Consider the following 17,774-nt stretch of genomic DNA (forward strand, 5'->3'; position numbering starts at 1 on the left):
CAAATATTTATTCTCATCTCCATTTTATAAAACTAAAGAGATGCAACTTTGTTCTGTGACATCCTCATTGTCCCATCATATCAGTATTCAAACCCAGGCTTCTTGACTAGAAGGTCAGCTCTCTTTTCACTACACAATACTATTATTCAAAGACCAAGATAAGAAGCCAACTCTGTGAATTGAAGGCCCATAATAGTTTGTGAAACAAATAGTGGCATGAACACTGATCAGAGAACTATCAGAAGATCTGGCTCTTCTGAAGGCCTTAAAAAGCAGAATTGGCCAGATGGAAAAGGAGATGCAAAAGCTCTCAAAAGAAATAATTCCTTAAAATGTATAAGGGAAGCTGATGACTTTGTGAGAAATCAAGAAACAATAAAACAAAATCAAAAGAATAAAAAACTAGAAGAAAATATGAAATATCTCATCAGAAAAAGAACTGATCTGGAAAATAAATCCAGGAGAGATCATTTAAAAAGTATTGGTATACCTGAAAGTCATGACCAAGAAAAGAGGCTAACTTTCATTTTTCAAGAAGTGATTCAAGAAAATTTCCCTGATATCCTAGAAGCAGAGAATAAAATAGAAATTGAGAGTATTCACTAATCACCTCCTGAAAGAGATCCCAAAATTAAAAACTCCCAGGAATATTATAGCCAGATTCCAGAATTCCCAAGTCAAGAAAAAAATATACTAGTAGGCAGAAAAGAAACAATTTAAATATCGTGGAGCCATGGGGCAGCTAGGTGTTGCAGTGGATAGAGCACCAGCCCTGGAGTCAGGAGTACCTGAGTTCAAATCCGGCCTCAGACACTTAATAATTACCTAGCCGTGTGGCCTTGGGCAAGCCACTTAACCCCATTGCCTTGCAAAAAACCTAAAAAAAAATATCGTGAAGCCAGTCAGGATAACCCAGCTGCTTCTACATTAAAGGCTCGTAGGGTTTGGCATATGATATTCCAGAAGGCAAAAGAGCTTGGATTGCAACTAAGAATCAACTGCCCGTAAAACTGAACATCCTCTTTGAGGGGAAAAGATGAATTTTTCAATGAAATAGGGGACTTTCATATTTCCTGTTGAAACATTCAAAGATGAACAGAAAGTTTTATCTTCAAGTACAGGACTCGGGTGAAGCATAGAGGGAGTGGATGGGAACAGCAAATTATGAGGGATTTTATGATGTTGAACTACTTGTATTCCTGCATGGGAAGATGATACTGATACTGATAACTCCTATGAACCTTCTCCTTTATTAGGGCAGTTAAAAGGAGCATATATAGACAAGGTATAGGAGGGAGCTGAATATGAAGGTATAACATATTATAAAGATGGAGTTAATAGGCAAGAAAGGAATGTACTAGGAGAAAGGGAAAGGAGAGGTAGAATGGGCTAAGTTATTTCACATAAAAGAGAAAAAAGTAAAGTGCTTTTAAAAAAATCTAACTCTTCTGTGTGACTTTGGACAAACTGGTCCCTCTCTCTGAATCTCAATTCTGTCCCATGAAGATCATCAGACTGGCATTGTGTGATCTGTTCTGGTGAGGTGAGGGGACTTTAAATATCCTAAGGCTGTCATCTGCAAGAGAGACAATAATCATAAGCATCTTGTGTAGTTCAGAAGCATAAATAGAATGCAGGAGTGACAGTGTCAGTGAGAGAGGTTTCAGCTCAATAAAAGGAAAAAACTTCTGATAATGAAAGCTGTTCCAAAGTAGAGTGCTTGGAAGTCCTCCATCCCTGGAGGTCACTTGTCAGTGGTACTAGAGAAAGTATTCCTAGCTATGTTCAGCTTGTACTATATGACCTCTGGGATCTTTTTCAGCTCTGTGTTTCTACAATATCTTGAAAGAGACAGTATTCATTGGAAGAGATAAGTCTTGGTGTAAAAAAAATAGATTGCTTTATAGTCACTTTATAGTCAGACAATGAAATACAAATACAAAAGGGTTATCCCTGGAGAAACTTAACCTTCTGCTGTGGGGAGATATCACATGGGGAATGGTGATCAGGGAAGGCTGTTTGGGGCTGGTGAGTGAAAAAAACCATGAAGGAATTGATTAGCAGAATCTTTCTGAAGCAAGATGATATTGATTAGTTGGCATACAATAAAAGCAACCTCTCTGTAGCTCAATTTTCTCCTCTTTCTCCTCTGCCTGTGAGGTTTAAAAGAAGAATGAGTTTTAAGAAAGTTGAAGTCTTAACCTTATTGATTAAAAAATGGGATGCTCTTCCCTTTGTAGGCTCTGCTGCTGACCTCTGCAAAATGGCCATGATCAAGATATTTACTTCAGTAGCCACTTCTCCAAAGCTGTCAGCCAGGTTAGTGAATGAATATTTATTTAGCTGTTTCTTAAAGGAAATAAGCACCTGAGACATCTTTACTATAACCTCTTAAAGCAAAGCAGGGCAGTGGTAAGAACCCTGAACTCAGAATCACAGGAGCTGGGTCTGAAACCTTAGCTCTGCTACTTAATATTTGTGTGACCTTGGACAAGTCCCTTATGCTCTCTATAAAATGTTAATTTTACATGTAAAAGTTTGTATCAGATGAGCTCCCAAGGTCTCTAGGAGCTCTAGAGCTATGATGCTATAATCTTGTAACCCCTATGAATATCAGTATACTCATTTGTTAAATAGGGATAATAAATAATATTTGTACCATTTGCCCCATGGAACAAATTGCATTCTTATTTGATCATAAATGAAAAGCACTTTATTCATTCATTCCACAAAAATAAATTAAATATGCAAAGTACTCTGCTTTGTAAACTTTGAAGAAGCATTGCATAAATCTGTTATGTTATCATTGCTTTAACTTCCTAAATATTATTTTAGCCTTTCCTTTAATTGGATTTAGTGCAACTGATTAGATGAATGTTTAATCTGTAATCTGTGAAACATACATTTTTTTGTAAGCAGAAGCTTAAACCGCTTTCATCTGTATTTTAAAATGTATTCTTTGTGCCTAGTTTTGAAATCTCAACTTTAAAACCATTCTAGTTGTAACTGGTACAAGCCTAAATACTGATTCCTAAGGCAGTGCTAGTCAAAGTCAAACAGGCAACATAGAGTTGAGGAAAACATATTTTAAAGGATTTAAAGGAATTAGGACTTCATGGAATTCTTAAATTCTAGGAATTTCATGGAGTACCTAAATTCTCGGAAGTCAACTTATATGGAAAACCTTTCAAGAATGAAATTCTGAAGACACAAGGTGAAACAGTTCTTTTGGAGAGTAAAAAAGGAATATCTCTGAAAAGATTGATGTAGAAGCACAGAGAATTCATCAACAGTTATTTCTTTTTATCTTAATTTATTCTTATTTATTTCAATACACATAAAAAAATTTTAAATAATTTTAAAATTTTAAGTTCCACATCTCCTCTCTTCATTCTGACCCTCCACTCCCCTAGAGAAGGGAAGCAATTTGATTTTGATTATGTATGTTTCCATATTGACTATGTTGAGAAATAAAATACAAATAATATTAAATAGAAATAAAGAAAAAAAGTTTAAAAATTCTGCATTCAGAATTCAGTTCTCTCTGGAAATGGACAGTATATTTCATCATGGCTCTTTTGGAATTGTCTTAGAATTTTGTCTTGATCAGAGTAGCTAAATCTTTCATAGTTGATCATAGGAAAAATATTGCTGTTACTATGTACAATATTCTTCTGGTTCTGCTCATTTCACTTTGCATGGGTAGTCATATAAGCTTTCCCAGGGTTTTTTAAAACTATCCTGCTCATCATTTTTTCTTGTTTGTTTTACAATTTTTCCCCTAATCTTACGTCCCTACCCCCCACCACTCACAGAAGGCAATTTGCCAGTCTTTACATTGTTTCCATGGTATACATTGATCGAAATTGAATGTGGTGAGAGAGAAATCATATCCTTAAGGAAGAAACATAAAGTACAAGAGATAGCAAGATCAGACAATAAGATATCAGGTTTTTCTTTCTAATTAAAGGTAATAGTTATTGATCTTTGTTCAAACTCCACAGTTCTTTCTCTGGATACAGATCGTATTCTCCATCACAGACAGCCCCAAATTATCCCTGATTGTTGCGCTGATGGAATGAGCAAGTCCATCACGGTTGATCATCACCCCCATGTTGCTGTTGGGGTGTACAATGTTCTTCCGGTGCTGCTCATCTCACTCAGCATCAGTTCATGCAAATCCCTCCAGGTTTCCCTGAATTCCTATCCCTCCTGGTTTCTAATAGAACAATAGTGTTCCATGACATACATATACCACAGTTTACTAAGCCATTCCCCAATTGAAGGACATTTAACTTGATTTCCAATTTTTTGCCACCACAAACAGGGCTGCTATGAATATTTTTGTACAAATGTTGTTTTTACCCTTTTTCATCATTTCTTCAGGGTATAGACCCAGTAGTGGTTTTGCTGGATCAAAGGGTATGCACAATTTTGTTGCCCTTTGGGCATAGTTCCAAATTTCTCTCCAGAAAGGTTGAATGAGTTCACAGCTCCACCAACAATGTATTAGTGTCCCAGATTTCCCACAACCCTTCCAACAATGATCATTATCCTTTCTGGTCATATTGGCCAGTCTGAGAAGTGTGAGGTGGTCCTGTTCATCATTTCTTATAGCACAGTAGTATTCCATCATGATACTATAACTTGTTCAACCATTCTTCAATTGATGGGTATCTTCTCAATTTCTAATTTTTTGCCACTGCAAAAAGAACTGCTATAAATATTTTTACACAAATATGTCCCTTTTTCTTATCTTTGTCTTCTTTGGGGAAAAGACCTGATAGTGATATTACTGAATCAAAAGGATTAAACAAATTTATAGCTCTTTGGCCATACTTCCAGTTTGTTGTCCAAAATTGTTGGACTAGTTCACATTTCTACTAACAATACATTAATGTCTCCATTTTTACACAATTCCATCCTGCATTTGTCATTTATGAGGTGGTATCTGAAAATTCTTTTAAATTCCATTTCTTTAATTAATAGTGATTTGGTACATTTTTTCCTATGTGACTATTGATAGGTTTGATTTTTTTTTCTTCTGAAAACTATCTGTTCATGTCTTTTGATTATTTATTACCACCCGCAATACCTCTTGTGTGGGTCTGGACATTAAGAGAGTTAGGTCGAGTAGAGACACGCACAAGGTTCTGATGCAGAAATCTATTAAATTTATTTTTAGAAACTCGGACTTTTTATAACAAAAACTTATCTCAGGAATGACTGGTTAAAAAAGACCCAGTTTCACAAATTCCTGGGTAAATTTACAATATCTGTTCTTAGAAATCTGCAAACTTCTATATCAGAAAAGCCTTTACAACCACCTTAAGAACCATAGATTATAATAGGTCAGCCTTCACTGGAGACCCAGCAAATCCATACAATGAGCAATAATACATACATATCTCTGATGGAAAAGGTCACCAAGGATATGTGAAAATCACTCCCAGGAGCTAGCCCACTACAATTTATCAGTTGGGGAATGACTTATATAAATTTGAATCATTTCTCTATATATTTGAGAAATGAAGTCTTTATCAGAAAAACTTGCTACAAAATTTTTCTCCAGTTTTCTGTTTCCTTCCTATTAAATTTTGTTTGTGCAAAAGCTTTTTTTAAATTCATGCTTAATTTCCCATAATCCATCCCCTCTATCTCTTGTTTGATTATAAACTCTTCCCTTATTCATAGTTGAGATATTTTTCCATGCTCCCTTAGTTAACTTATGATATCACCCTAGTTTATGTCTAAATTATTTATTCATTTTTGCCTTATCTTGTTATTTTGTTTGAGATTTTTGGTTTATGCCCATCTTTTGCCAAGCTTCTTTTTAGTTTTCCCAGCAGGTCCTGAAACTTGATTCTTTGTATTTATCAAACACTAGTTTACCAGATTACTATGGTCATTTACAAAAGTGTAGCATGTACTTAGTCCATTCCACTAATCCATTACTCTATTTCTTAGCCAGTACCAGATTGTTTTGATGATTGCTGCTTTGTAATGTAGTTTGAAATCTGGATCTGCTAGGCCACCTTCCTTCATATTTTTTTCATTGATTACTTTGATATTCTTGTCCTTTTATCTTCCAAATGAATTTTGTTACTATTTTATCTACTTTTCCAAAATCTGGATCTTTTGGAAATCTGTATTTGCTACCTTCCTTCACATTTTTTGTCATTGATTCCCTTGATTTTCTCGTTCTTTTATTCTTCCAGATGAATTTTATTTTATCTCCCTCTATAAAATGTCTTTGATAGTTTTATTGGTATTGCACTGAATAAGTGAATTAACAGGTAGAATTGTCATTCTATTTTATTGGTGAGATTACTCATGAACAATTAATATTTCTTCAATTGTTTAGATCTCTATTTTTGTGAAAAGTGTTTTACCTTATTTCCATATAGTTCCTGGGTTTGTCTTGACAGTGGACTCTCAAATATTTTATATTACCTGCAATTATTTTAAATGGAATTTCTCTTTCTATCTCTTCATGCTTGATTTTTGTTGCTAATGTATGGAAATACCAAAAATTTATGTGAATTAATTTTGTATCCTGCAACTTGGCTCAAATTGTTGTTTCTTTTAGCTTTTAAGTTGATTCTATAGGATTCTCTAAGTGTACCTTAACATCAAAGGCAGTTAGATGGATGAAGAATAAAGCACTGGACTTGGAATCAGGATGATAGGAGTTCAAATCCAGCCTCAGACATTTGCCACTTACTAGCTGTTGTGACCTTGGGCAAGTCACCTAACCCCTGACTGCCTCACATTCAGAGCCATCTCCAGTCATCCTGGTTCATATCTGGTCACTGGACCCAGGTGACTCTGGAAGAGAAAGTGAGGCTGGTGACTTAGCACAGCACCCCCTCACTCAAATCCACTTCATGTGTTTGTCATGGCATCACCTCTCTGATGTCATGGTCTTCAAGAATGAAGGACAAACATAACATGTTAACCTTAACATTCATCTGCAAAGAGTGATATTTTTGTTTACTTGTTGACTATTCTAATTCCTTCAATTTCTTTTTCTTCTCTTATTGCTATAGTTAACCTTTCTTTTACTAGTAAGGACTTAAGTGACTTGCCCAAGATCACATAGGTTGCAAGTAGAAAAGCTAAGATTCAAACCCAAGCCCTCTAGCATGGTTATATATATATATATATATATATATATATATATATATATATATATATATGTCCATATGACTCAGAAGTTGGTAGCAACTATCAATTAGAACACATCTTGGCAGATTCTCCTATACATATATGCCTTTGGAAGACAGTAGATCACCCACTTCTTGACAGAAGCATTGAAGGAACACAATGGGATATATATCTATATCTGTCTATCTACAAAATGTCCAATAGAGGAATTTGTTTTGCTTGACTGTGTATATTTTTCATTTTGGTTTTCTTGAGGGAAGGGAGGGAAAATAGATTTTCATTCAAGGAAAAACATAGCATAAAATTCTTTAAAAAGAAATATCTTTCTATTAATATCAGGTTGATGAAGTATATTGATCTGAGTACCCTTTATTAAGTAAACCAAACAGATACTTCTTAAGTTTTTAGCATTAACTACTTGACTTATATTTGTGGTAGAAGTGATTTGCAAAAGGCATTACCAATTAAATTTTCTCCCTAGATGAGGGGGCCTTCAGCTATTTGGTCATGGACAGTTTCCTTCCTTATCTATAGCAGCTATCTTTGTCTAAGACTTTGAAATAAGAATTCTAAAAATAGCATGTAAAAATATGTAATGTTATTATTATAATTTTGAATAGAATTATGTTCTATATGTAGATAAGTATCTGAGTTCAAATTTGCCTCTATTGAAAGTAAAAAGAGTATTCTGTAAAGATGACTAAATAAAACAGGAAACTATTTGGCTCTCCCAAATTCCCCCACAAATATTTTAAAATAATGCCTCAAACTTTAAAGCAGTAAAAATAATTAAAAGTCAGGTAAAGTAGTTGTCCAATTAAAGACAACTTGGGAGGAATTAAGAAAGCCCTAACCTCCCAGAGGTATTAACAAATATGCCCTGGGGATAGCTGTATTTGTGGCAGCCTTGGAACTGTTGCCTGTGTAGCATATGGCAGCTGATTAGGGAAGATTGCTGGACCGAGGTCCCTGGTGTGCAGACCAGACAGAAAGAATGATCCTGGGTGCAGTGGCAGAGGTGGGGCTCTGCCAGATGTGGACACTCTCAAGAGACCAAATTCCTTACTTTTGGTTCCAGTGCAGAGGGGTGAACTGAAGCTGAAACTGCCGGACAAACTGCAGGAGTAAGAGTGTTTGCAGTTAGAGTGGTGACAGCTTGCTGAGGGCTCTGGTCATGCATGGCTCAGGGGCTGAAAGGAGTCCCTGAGGTCAGCTCAGAAAGCAAATACACAAAAAGCCTCAAGCCCCAGATATTATCCCCCACATCTCAGGGTAGGCTAACACAAAGTTAACAGCCAAAAAATGAGCTGTTCAAAAAATTTGCGTAAGCAAAAGAGAAAAACCTGACCCAACTGGTGATAGAGAAGATCTGGGTTTAAACTAGGATGATAAAGCAATCAAAACAGCCACTTCTGCTTCAAAAAAAAGTATAATGATCACAAGCCCCCCCCCCAAAAAAAAGAGTTCTTAGAAGAGCTTAAAAAGGATTTTAAAAATCAAATAAGAGAGGTTGAAGAAAAAGTAGGGGTAAAATACAAGTAATGCAAGAAAATTATGAAGAGTCAACCAATTTTAAAAAAAGGGAGTCAAAAACTTATAGAAGAAAAGTTAAAATTGGGCAAAGGGAAACTACTAATTTCATAAGATACCAAGAAATGTTGAAACAAAATAAAAATATAAAAAAAGAAGAGTTTGAAATATCTCATTAGAAAAAAACACTTAACCTGAAAATGAGATTGAAGAGAAGCAATATAAGAAGCAAAATAAGAAAGTTAAAATTTTTAAAATGAGTCTAAACAACCATATTTTTTTTGCAAGGTAAATGGGGTTAAGTGGCTTGCCCAAGGTCACACAGCTAGGTAATTAAGTGTCCTCCTGACTCCAGGACAGGTGCTCTATCCACTGCACAACCTAGCCGCCCCCTAAAAAACTATATTTTAAGAAATTATGAAGGAAAATTTCCCTGAAGTTTTAAAACAAGAAAATAAAATAAAAATTTAAAAAATCCACCCGTCATCACTAGAAAGAAATCTGAAGATGAACTCAACTGGAACTTTATAGCTAAGTTTCCAAGCTCCCAGGTCAAAAAGAAAATACTACAAGCAATTAAAAAGAAACAATTTAAATACTTTGGAGTTACAATCAGAATAAAACAAGATTTAGCAGCTTCTGCATTAAAAGACCAGAGGCATGGAACATGATATTCTGAAGAGCAAAGGTTTTGCAACTAATAACTTACCAAGCAAAGCTGAGTGAAATCCTGCATGGAACAAATGGATATTTAATGAATTAAAGAACCTTCAGGTATTTATGAGGAAAAAGCCCAGAACTGAATGGAAAATTTGACCTAAAAAATCAGGAGAATCTTATGAAGGTAAATTATGAAAAACCAATTAAAAGGAATTTAATAGGGGTGGCTAGGTGGCGCAGGGGATAGGAACACCGGCCCTGGAGTCAGGAATACCTGAATTCAAACTCGGCCTCAGACACTTAATAATTACCTAGCTGTGTTGGGCAAGCCACTTAACCCCATTGCCTTGCAAAAAAAAAAAAAAAAAAAGGATTTAATAAGATTAAATTACTTATTATATGGGAAAACGTGATCTATAACTCTTAAGAATGTTATATTGTTAACACTTTAGTCTCCAAAATAAGTGAAATTAAGAGCCACCCAAAGAGCAACAGAGAGATACATAATAGATACATGATGAAATAGGGGCATAAATAATTTGTAAAGAATTCTGCTGGAGAAACAATGTAAAAGAAATATTTGATTGAATAAGGTGGACTGGTCATGTAAAAAGAACAAGAAATAATCGACAGCCTGTTGTTTTATGCTGATATCTTCAAAATGTCAAGTGAATTTTCAAAAGGTTCCAAATTTTTGAGGTGGGTTGCAAAATTGTAGGGACTATTCACATCATTGAGTTTGCAATTAAGTTGGAGTATTGGAATGTCACAATGTCAAAAGTTCATCTGTAGAATTCTCTTATATGATTTGTAGACTCTAAGTTTTTAATTAAAAACAATCTTTATTTACCATGAACGTAAAAAATATCAACTCTGAACTAAATGTGCAGTTTTTTTTAATTTTAATGTTAAATTTAATATTTGGTAGTGAAAAGTGATGGATTGGAGAATAAGTCACATTTTTAGAAATGATCAGTGTATGGATTTGTTATTACACAAGCATACTTATTTTTACAAAGGAGGACCTTTATTGGGTAGGGAAACTGGAAGGAATACAAGAATAATGATAGTAATACTAAATAAAAAAGGCAAAAAAATTTTAAAATGTTTAAAAATTTTTATCATTACTAGGGTAGTTTGAAAATCCATAAACATGGAGAAATCTTGGGGTACAGTTGAATGTGACAAGATGATCCTAAAAATTAAAGTCTGGTAGGGAGAGGTAAATGAAGTAATTATCTCTTATAAACAAATTTTTAAAGGAAAAATTTAATGAAAGAGTCAAGGAGATGAACAGAATCATAGATAAGTCAAATATTACAGCTCTCTAGAAAGAACTGAATAGGAATAGAAATGAATATATCTTTTTTTTTCTCAGTGGTACATGGTACCTTTATAAAAATGATCATATAATAGGACATGAAAACTTCATAGTTAAATGCAAAAAGCAGAAATATTAAATGCATCCTTTTCAAATCATCATGCAATAAAATTATATTTAATAACAGACCATGGAAACATAGATTAAAAATTAATGGAATACTAAATAGGCTTATCTTAATGAATGTTGGGGGGGAGTCTTGTTAAAGAACAAGTCCTAGGGGGTAGCTTGGTGGTGCAGTGAATAGAGCACCAGCCCTGGAGTCAGGAGGATCTGAGTTCTAATTTGGCCTCAGACACTTAATAATTGCCTAGCTGTGTGACCTTGAGCAAATCACTTAACCCCATTGCCTTGCAAAAACTGAAAGAAGGAAGGAAGGAAGGAAGGAAGGAAGGAAGGAAGGAAGGAAGGAAGGAAGGAAGGAAAGAAAGAAAGAAAGAAAGAAAGAAAGAAAGAAAGAAAGAAAGAAAGAAAGAAGTCATAGGAACAATTTTATTGAAGATAATAATGAGACAATATATATCATAACTTATGGGATGCAGCAAAAGCAGTAATTAGAGGAAATTTTATTTCTCTAAATATTTATCTGAATAAAATAGAAAGTACAGTCAATGAATTGAGTGCACAATTTAAAAAACTAGGAAAAGAACAAATTAAAATTTCCTAATTAAACATCGAATTAGACAGCCTAAAATTTAAAAGTGAGATTAATAAAATTGAATGCAAAAAAGCATTGAATTAATAAATAAAACTATGATTTAAGATAGATTTTGAAATAAGATTGGTTACTGTGATTCAAAAAGAAAGCCAGATTGCTGTTATCAAAATGCAAAGTATAAATATACTACTAACAAAGATGAAATCAAAGCAATTATTATTTTGCCCAATAATATACCTATTATATATTGTATATTATTATATATAATATATATTATATATATATATATATACTATAAATTTAGCAGTTTTAAGTGAAATGTAAAAATGCTTACAAAAAATAGACTGCCTAAATTAGAAGAGGAAAGAAGTTTATATAAATAAACCTATTTTAGAAAAAAGAAATTGAACAGATCATAAATAAACTTCCTAAGGGAAAAAAGCATCAGTTGCATTAATAGGTGAATTCTACCAAATATTTAAATAATTAAATGTTAAATAAGTTATTTAGAATGAAAGGCAAAGGAGTCCTTTTATGAAATAAATATAGTGCTGATACCTAAATCAGGAAGAACAAAAAATAGAGAAAGAAAATTATATACCAATTTCACTAATGAATATGAATGCACAAGTCCTGAATAAAATACTAGCTTGGAGACTACAGCAATATATCACAAATATTATAAAGTGTGACCAAATGAGATATATACCAGAAAGCAGGGATGGTCTAACATAAGAAAACTGCTAACATAATTGATTATGTCAATAACATAAGTAATCTTATGATTATAGTAATGGATGCAGAAAAAACACTCATTCCTGTTAAAAATACTTGAAGGCCAGAGGTATAAAAATAATAAGCATCTATTTAAAACCATCAGCAAGTTTTATTTATAATGGGGACAGGCTAGAAATTTTCCCAGTAAAATCAAGATGAAGCAAGGATGCCCATTATCACCAGTATTATTCATTTTTGGATTCGAAATGCTAGTAATAGCAATAAGAGAAGAAAAGTTGAAGGAATCAGAATGGGCAATAAGATACTAGCTTTAAAACTGTACCTTCTTCAAGTCGATATGATGATATAATTAGAAAAACCTAAGATTCAACTAAAAAGTGAATAGAAACAATAATGTCAGCATGGCAGGATATAAAATAAATCCACACAAATCATCAGCATTTCTATATATCACCCTCAAAACCCTGTATAAATAGATAGTAAGATAAATTGCATTTAAAATAAAATAACTGGGAGGGGCAGCTAGACGGTACAGTGGGTAGAGCGCCAGCCCTGAGTCAGGAGCACCTGAGTTCAAATCCAGCTTCAGATACTTAATAATTTCCTAGCTGTGTGACCTTAAGCAAGTCACTTAACCCCATTGCCTTGTCCAAAAATGAATGATTGAATGAATAAAGGAAATACCTGGGGGGGTATACCTGCTAAGACAAACCCAGGAACTACATGAACATAATTATAAAAAGCTTTTTATACAAATAAAATCAGATTTAAGTAATTGTAGAAATATTTATGTTTATTTTTATCATAAAAATGATAGTTATACCTAGCCTAATCTATTTATTAAATGCCATCCAATTATATTAAAAAAATTACTGAGCTAGAAAAAAATAACAAAATTCATTTAGAAGAGTATATCAAGAATATCAAAGGAATTGGAAATATGGATTATAAAGCAATAATTATCAAAACTATCTGCTACTGTTTAAGAAATAGAAAGGTGGATCAGTGGAACAGAGTAGATATACAATACATAGTGGTAAATTATTATAGTAATCTTGTGTTTGACAGATATAAAGATTTAAACTTGTGGGATAAGAATTTTACTATTAGGAGAAAAAAATTGGGGAAAGCAGTCTGACAGACTTTTTTAAAGATTGATATATTAAAACCATTTACCATGGTAAGGTCAAAATGGAGACATATAGAGGGAGATATAAGTAAATTTTACAAACATGGAACATATTACCTAGCAGACTTATGAATAGGAGATTAATTTATTAATAAATAAAGAGATAGCATTATGAGATGTAAAATGGATGATTTTGTTTACATTAAATTAAAAATGATTTGTACAAATTAAACCAACATGGCCAAGATTAGAAGAAAAGCAGAAAATTGGGAGAAAATTTTATAGGTGGTGTCTTGGATTAAAATCTCATCTCAAATACAGAGAGAACTTTTTTCAAAGTTGTAAGAATATGAGTTTTTTTTTAAAAAAAGAATGAGTCATTCTCCAGTTGATAAATGGTCAAAGGACATGACCTGGCAGTTTGGGGATAAAGAAATCAAAAGCTATATATAGAGCCATATTAAAAAATGCTCAAAACAGTATTGATTAGAGAAATACAAATTAAAACAACTTTAAGATAGCATCTCACACCTATCAGATTGATAAAAATTGATAGAAGGAAGAAATGACAAATGTTGAAGGGGATGTGGAAAAATTGGTTTACTAATGCTCTATTGGTGGAGTTGTGAACCATTTTGGAGAGAAATCTGGCATTACGTCCAAAGAATTATAAAACTATGACCTAGCCTTACTACTATTAGGTCTGTTTCCTTAGGTAATCAGGAGAATGTCCTAAAATATTTATAACTGCTCTCTTTGTGGTGGCAAAGAATTGAAAATTAAGAGGATATCCATCAATTGGGAAATGGCTAAACAAGTTGTGGTATGGAATATTACTATTCTTCAAGAAATGACAAGCAGTTTGATTTTAGAAAAACATGGAAAGACATCCTTTAAATAATGAAGAATGAAACTAACAGAACCAAGAGAGCATTGTATACAGTAATAATATTGTTAGAAGATTAACTGTGAAAGACTAAGTTATTCTGAATATAAATACTCAAATCAATTGTAAAGGAGTATGAAGGAAGATCATATCTACCTCCAGAAGAAGAATTGATAGATAGAAGTATACATAGTAAAGGTTTTACTTTTTCGTGTATATCTATTTAAGTATTTATATATTTATATTTCTTTATACATAATATTTTGCATCAAATGATGACTTTCTCTTGTGTGGATTAGGAAGGAGGGAGTTGGGAGCTTAAAATGTAGCAAAAAAATAATTTTTTTAAAAAAATTAGACCCTTTACAATCATGTGATCCTCACAACAATTATTTTAATTGTCCCTTTACAGATCAGGAAACTGAGGTAAACATAGGTGAAGTTGCACAGCTAATAAATTTCTGAGACCTGAGTTTTTGACTCAGGTTTTCCTCATCCATGCATTTCCTAGCACTTTTGTCTACCTAAGTGCCAAATAACAATGTCTTTTTTGTGTTGATTCTGATCTACTATAATTATCCTAATAAGAGTGATCTAATACTGAATGTACTACTGAACCAAATGTATTTTTTGCTTTGTTCTTCAGTCGTTTCCATATTTATGATTATCTTTAAAATGGGGCAGTATTGAGAGTTATGCTCATTCAATGACTCAGGTTCTGATGAGAGTGTCTCTGTTAGGGAAAGCATCACTCAGTCTACAGCTTATATTACCTTTATTCAGCATGTACCCTACCTGTTAAACATCATGTACCTGCTTCCTTGGGGAGGAACTAAGGTGTATTGTTGTTCAGTCATTTCAGTCAGATATGACTCTTCCTGACCCCATTTGGGGTTTTCTTGACAAAGATACTGGAGTGTTTTGCTATTTCCTTCTCCAGCTCATTTTACAGATGAAGCAACTGAGGCAAACAAGGTTGAAGACTTGCTCAGGGTCACATAGCTAGTAAATATTTGAGGCTGGATTTGAACTCATGTCTCCCTGACTCCAGCCCTGGCTCTCTATCCACAGTACCACCTAGCTGTCTCTGAGATGCAAAGACCTTTTGCTGACATGGACCTTTTTGAATTGTCTTCATCTCATTACAAATGCTGTATCAATAAAGCTGACTCCATCTTGAATCCCTTGCTGATCTCTATAGATCAGTCACTCAACCTATTTCTAACTTGATGTATTTTAGCAAATTCTTTTTATTCTCTTTTTCCTGAGTTTTGCCTCATTAATCACAGCAAAAGTCCGAAGAATTTTTCTTTTAATACCTCCTAGTTACTAGTTTTATGATTCTTTTCTGGCCCTGTAAAATGAGAGCATTAGATAAGATACTCTTTAAGTACACTTACCACAGTGCCAAATATGAACCAAATTAAAATATAATTGGGAAATGCTTAACAAAAATAAAAAATACAACATAGATAAGTTCATTTAATTAAATGATAATCATTAAATCATCACTCATACTCAGTAATCATTCAATAACAATGTTCATTTAATTTATGGTTTTCTAAGTCAATAGGCAGCCCTGAATAGTATACATTTCTATTTGAGTTTGACATCACTGACTTTCAATGAATCTGATGATGTTCTAAGCATGCCTCAATCCAGGTTATTTACTTGAATGATGCACAAGGCCATGAGAAAAGCTCATCGAATAGCACTCTGTGGCAATAGACCAAGGATATAATCTGACCCATCAATACATGCCAAATGCAAAGGAATACCAACTTGAGAATCACTAAAGGCCCAAAGAGAGGCAGCTACTTGTCCAGTCACATTCTACAAGAAAGCGACTAAACTGAAGTCACTTGGATTCCATTGTCAGGAAGCACCCTCTCTCTTCCTCCTAGATCTCTGTTCAATCTTCCTAAACTGGTACCACTACAAAACTCCCTGGATGCTTAGCTGTGCTTCTGATGACCTAGTTGCAAGGAGCAATGTTTCCAAAATAGAGCTGGAATGAAATCTTAGCATCTTAAGCAAGTTGTGTGGAGACTTAGACTTTACTTAAGCTGAAAATCTCAGCACTGAGGCCGGTGAAATGCTGGGGATCACTTTCACTTTAACAGATAAGATTCACTGGGAACTTTAGACTTACTGGAAATTTCATTCTACATGCAAAAGATTCTAATTGCATGACTGGAAATTTTCCATCAGTGAAGACAAGTCTCTAATTAGGGTCGACTTTGCTAGGGCACTTTTAGACAAATCCTCAGCTTAAGTCTTCTCATGACTTGCTTTGTCTGGAAGGGCTTGATAACTGAGTCTTGACCTATAAAACTGATAAATGAGTAGATCTCTCTGTAAGGGAGCTAGTTAAGGACTGACCATGAGAGCCTAGGGTCTAGAGCTGGAAGGGACCCCAGATATCACTGAGCCCAACCCCTCACTTTCGAGAGGAAGAAAAGAGGCCAAAAAAGAGGGAAAGGGACTTGCCTGCTCAGAAGCCCAGCCAGAATGCAAATTGTGGATCTTGTGACCCCAAGCCCAGGGCTCTTTCTGCTGCACTGCCCATGTCCATTAAGGACCAGGGGTGTGGAATGGTATTGAGCAGGACTAAGTGTGAGCTCTTAGAAATCCACAAAAACCCTGAGAGACTTCCAAAGGTTTCATTTTCCTTTGTAGAGAGGGGAAAGTGCTTGAAAGTGATATACTCAAACTCTCTAATCTAATCTCATACCTGAACAGAGATAGAACAGTGAGATTTTAATCACTAGAGACCGACAAAGCCAACCACAGACAACCTGAGCCATTTAGCTCAGGTGCTGTCCCTTACTCCTATTTCTTATACAATATAGACTGTAATGATGAGAGAAATTCACTAAGTGAATGTTTTTGAATTCACAGATAGATGTATATACATTTGAGTTTTTCTTTCAAATAATTATTATTGGACATTTACAAATTCTTTCAGATTTTAGCATTTCCCAGCATTTCAGAATTTAAAGCTGCAAGGGATCTTAATTTTGCAGATGAGGAAACTGAGGCCCAGAGAGTTTAAGCAACAAGGGACTTGCCCAAGGTCAATTCAAATCTATGTCATCTGATTTCAAATAAGTGCTCTTGCTGCTGGAAGGGACCTTAGTGTCTGATCATTTCCAATAAGTATTATCTGCAATAAATTACCTTCTATGATTGTGAATAAAAGATTTAACTGTACCTTAAGTTAAAATTAAAATGCCTTTTTCTAATCAGTCATCACTGAAAAAATAGAATGTAAAAGAAATAGTTTTTGAAACCCCAGAATTAAAATTTCCTATCTTCATAAAAAACAAATTACTTTACTCATTAAAGATGAAAATGAAAATCAATTTGATATAATCTTCATAAAACTAAAAATACAACAGTTTTTACTTCCCTATGAGAATAACCTGTATTTTGTAGTTCAGCAACTGATGTTCCCCTTCTGTGCTTAGCTGTATGCCCTAATGGAAAGAGCAATTGGTCTGAGTCTGAGGTCCTAGGTTCAGATTCTACCAGGTTCAGCTTCTTATTATATCCTAGAATCCTAGATATAAGAACTAGAAAGGCCCCTAAGAGCTAGTACAGCCCCTCATTGATAGGTAAAGTG

The 17,774-nt window shown here is 34.0% G+C and overlaps 1 protein-coding gene across 6 annotated transcripts in view; it reads left to right on the forward strand.

Annotated features, from left to right (window-relative positions):
* The window catches only part of POLN (DNA polymerase nu), a 349,980-nt gene that overhangs the window by 291,149 nt on the left and 41,057 nt on the right, over positions 1-17,774 (forward strand). For all 6 annotated transcript variants that reach the window (XM_074229925.1, XM_074229926.1, XM_074229927.1 and 3 more), the window contains one exon: positions 2,241-2,319. In XM_074229925.1, coding sequence (XP_074086026.1) covers positions 2,241-2,319 — 79 coding nt within the window. The remainder of the gene's footprint in view (positions 1-2,240; positions 2,320-17,774) is intronic.

This window comes from Macrotis lagotis, chromosome 3 (genome assembly GCF_037893015.1).
Source record: "Macrotis lagotis isolate mMagLag1 chromosome 3, bilby.v1.9.chrom.fasta, whole genome shotgun sequence".
In the NCBI taxonomy this organism is placed as follows: domain Eukaryota; kingdom Metazoa; phylum Chordata; class Mammalia; order Peramelemorphia; family Peramelidae; genus Macrotis; species Macrotis lagotis.